The sequence below is a fragment of the Notolepis coatsorum genome (genome assembly GCF_963971535.1).
Source record: "Notolepis coatsorum genome assembly, chromosome: 7".
Classification (NCBI taxonomy): Eukaryota; Metazoa; Chordata; class Actinopteri; order Aulopiformes; family Paralepididae; genus Notolepis; species Notolepis coatsorum.
In genome coordinates, this window is record NC_140171.1 from 16,726,810 (window position 1) to 16,730,289 (window position 3,480).

The following is a 3,480-nucleotide window of genomic DNA, read 5'->3' on the forward strand; positions in this document are numbered from 1 at the left end:
AAGAAGAACAGAGCGAGACAGGAGCAGAGAGGAAGACAGAGAAGAAGAACAGAGCGAGACAGGAGCAGAGAGGAAGACAGAGAAGAATAACCGGGAGGGACAGGAGCAGAGAGGAAGACAGAGAAGAAGAACAGAGCGAGACAGGAGCAGAGAGGAAGACAGAGAAGAAGAACAGAGCGAGACAGGAGCAGAGGAAGAGACGGAAGAAGAACAGAACGAGACAGGAGCGGAGGAAGACAGAGAAGAATAAGAAGAAGATAAAGGAAGGACAATAAAACAGAGGAATGGGAGGGAGACACACCTGTCACTTAGACTCCAAGCAGCGCAGGTACATCTCAGGTAGGTCACGAAGATCAGTGGTGGAAGTACACAGTTCCTTTACCTAAGTTCTAAGTAAAAGTAGAAATACACAAATAAGTGAGTACACTGTTAAAAGTAAAAGTCTTCCATTATAATTATAAGTAAATGTAGAGAAGTATGCTATTGAATGTACTTAAGTATCTAAAGTGATGCATTCTATAGGACATTTGTGTATTGCAGTGCTTGGGAGCATTCAACCCTCCGAACCATTGACCTCTAAAGGTTATGTTAAAGTGGTATGTGGTCCAGTTATGCTGCTCTGATTAAAGGTTATGTTAAAGTGGTATGTGGTCCAGTTATGCTGCTCTGATTAAAGGTTATGTTAAAGTGGTATGTGGTCCAGTCATGCTGCTCTGATTAAAGGTTATGTTAAAGTGGTATGTGGTCCAGTTGTGCTGCTCTGATTAAAGGTCATGTTAAAGTGGTATGTGGTCCAGTTATGATGCTCTGATTAAAGGTTATGTTAAAGTGGTATGTGATCCAGTTATGATGCTCTGATTAAAGGTTATGTTAAAGTGGTATGTGGTCCAGTTATGATGCTCTGATTAAAGGTTATGTTAAAGTGGTATGTGATCCAGTTGTGTTGCTCTGATTAAATATGATGTTAAAGTGGTGTGTGGTCCAGTTATGCTGCTCTGATTAAAGGTCATGTTAAAGTGGTACATGGTCCAGTCATGCTGCTCTGATTAAAGGTTATGTTAAAGTGGTATGTGGTCCAGTTATGCTGCTCTGATTAAAGGTCGTGTTAAAGTGGTACATGGTCCAGTCATGCTGCTCTGATTAAAGGTTATGTTAAAGTGGTATGTGGTCCAGTTATGCTTCTCTGATTAAAGGTCATGTTAAAGTGGTATGTGGTCCAGTCATGCTGCTCTGATTAAAGGTTATGTTAAAGTGGTATGTGGTCCAGTTATGCTGCTCTGATTAAAGGTTATGTTAAAGTGGTATGTGATCCAGTTGTGTTGCTCTGATTAAATATGATGTTAAAGTGGTTTGTGGTCCAGTTCTGCTGCTCTGATTAGTTCATTAGTTAAGGTAATTAGTTAAATGTGAAAGTATATCATCTTCAATATTTTTTTATTGCCGTTTTCTTGTGATAGCGACGTATTATTTTGTTATCTCGATATAACAAAGATCGTTGTTCTCGTGATAACGGATTAATTTATTTCAGTAAGTAGTTCAGTGCAGAAACAGACAGCCAGTGGCAGCTCCTGAAGGCTGAAATCAGGACGGCGTGATCATATGAAAAGTTGTGAAAAAAAGTCAGCACATCACCGTCTGCAGTGTTCCCAAGTTTAATATAATTTAACACAACGTTTCGGCCTGTGGCCTTTTTCAAGTGTCCTGTGACCTATGATCACATGAACCAGCTCACAATCATCATGAGTTGTGCACATGGTTCTGGATAATTATCCCACCAAAACAAAAGTCTTCTGTTATATCGAGATAATGAAATTAATGAATCCGTTATCACGAGAAAAAAATCTTTGTTATATCGAGATAATGAAATAAATGTATTCATTATGACGAGAAAACTGACTTTGTTATATCGAGATAATGAAATAAATGAATCCGTTATAACGATAAAACGGACTTTGTTATATCGTGAAAACAGCAATAAAAATACAAATAAAGACGTGGCCGTTCTCCGTAATACGGCTTCCGTATTTTTGCCATATTTTCTATGCAAAAGCTTTTTAAACTGGTGGGTTCAGTACAATATTTCTATCAAAATGTAGTGGAGTAAAAGTATAAAGTTTTCAAAATTTTAATAATCACGTAAAGTACAAGTAGCTTGAAATTGTACTTAACTCATTGGCTGCCAGCTATTAGCCTCATCCTGTAGTAGCTACTGCCACCGCTGTAAACGATGGGAGTCGCTTACCTTGTTTGCAGGGCTAACTATATATATATTATAGCTATGAATGCAATACTATGGCCCATTTGACATCGAGTATCTATCGTTCAAGATGTGAAAAAGGAATCATTTTTCCATCCATACATTCCCGTTTTATACCGTGGTGAATATAAGTATGGTTTTAGAACGGTTTAGGGTAATTCCTGGGAGGCTAGTTATAGGCCGCGACGCATATTATACTTAATCCATTGGCATTTCGTCCCTATACACGCTACAATAAAAAATTCAAATGCATATGATCGGTATATTATGTTCCATCATGAATGCATGAAGGGGGGGGGGGGGGGGGGGGGTCGTTTCTGATTAATTGATTGTCAATAACGGCATTCGTTAGTACAACAGCATACGCTGATCAGGGCGATGGCTATGAAAACAAGGCACAATCAAGCTGAAATTGACGTTAAATTGCTCTTACCTGCATGTGGCCGGTGAGATTCCAAAAAGAATATTCCAATTATTTGATTGCCATCTGGTAGATTGTATGTCCATTTGGGCCACGCCATAACCCCCCACAGCATAATGAATCGGGGGTCCTGAAAACTATTAAATGCGATCGGGTGAAGCCCTCGGTCCAGGCTACTACAAAAGTCCGCCCGGAGGAATTTCATCGACACACAGCCCCATACACAGAGTCTCAAAGGGAGTGCAACATCGACCGACTTTTGTGATCTCAGACTCATTCCCTATGGTTACACAGCCTTCCTGGATGGATTATGAATAGAAATAGCAAATAAAAGAAATAACGATCAAATAACGAGTATACTCGTCGTTGGCGGGGAATGAAAGTACTTGCGTAAAAATACTTTCCACCACTGACTAAGCTCATCTACCGTCCAGAGGCATTTCTACCACTATTAGTTCATGGGTTATTGTTTTGATTGATTGATTGATTTTGATTTCAGAGACATCTGTCAAGGACATATTGTAGTTACTTATAAGACAATAAACGATAAACTACAAGGCTGTACCACATAAGGAAACATAAATTATTACACAAACTCTTGATCATAAATAAATCGATTTGTCTCTTCGCCCAAGCTTTGTGAATAAAATGTCCTTTTATAAGCATCCATCCAAGAGATGATTATTTGTTTGTCATGTGGAACACTGGATTCTTCTCATTGGACGAATATGCTTACTGTAACTGAGGGGTACAATTCCCTGACTGTATGGTTAGATATGATACTTACTACCACTACCTCTTG

The 3,480-nt window shown here is 39.1% G+C and overlaps 1 protein-coding gene across 5 annotated transcripts in view; it reads left to right on the forward strand.

The window, feature by feature from the left end:
* The first annotated feature begins 201 nt into the window (after positions 1 to 201).
* LOC311232212 (protein Niban 1-like) overlaps positions 202 to 3,480 on the forward strand; it is a 26,424-nt gene continuing 23,145 nt past the window's right edge. For 3 of the 5 annotated variants that reach the window (XM_084318936.1, XM_084318938.1, XM_084318937.1), the window contains exon 1: positions 202 to 339. In XM_084318936.1, coding sequence (XP_084175062.1) covers positions 285 to 339 — 55 coding nt within the window. In that variant the 5' untranslated portion in view covers positions 202 to 284. The remainder of the gene's footprint in view (positions 340 to 3,480) is intronic. The other 2 variants (XM_084318940.1, XM_084318939.1) reach the window with 2 other exon arrangements.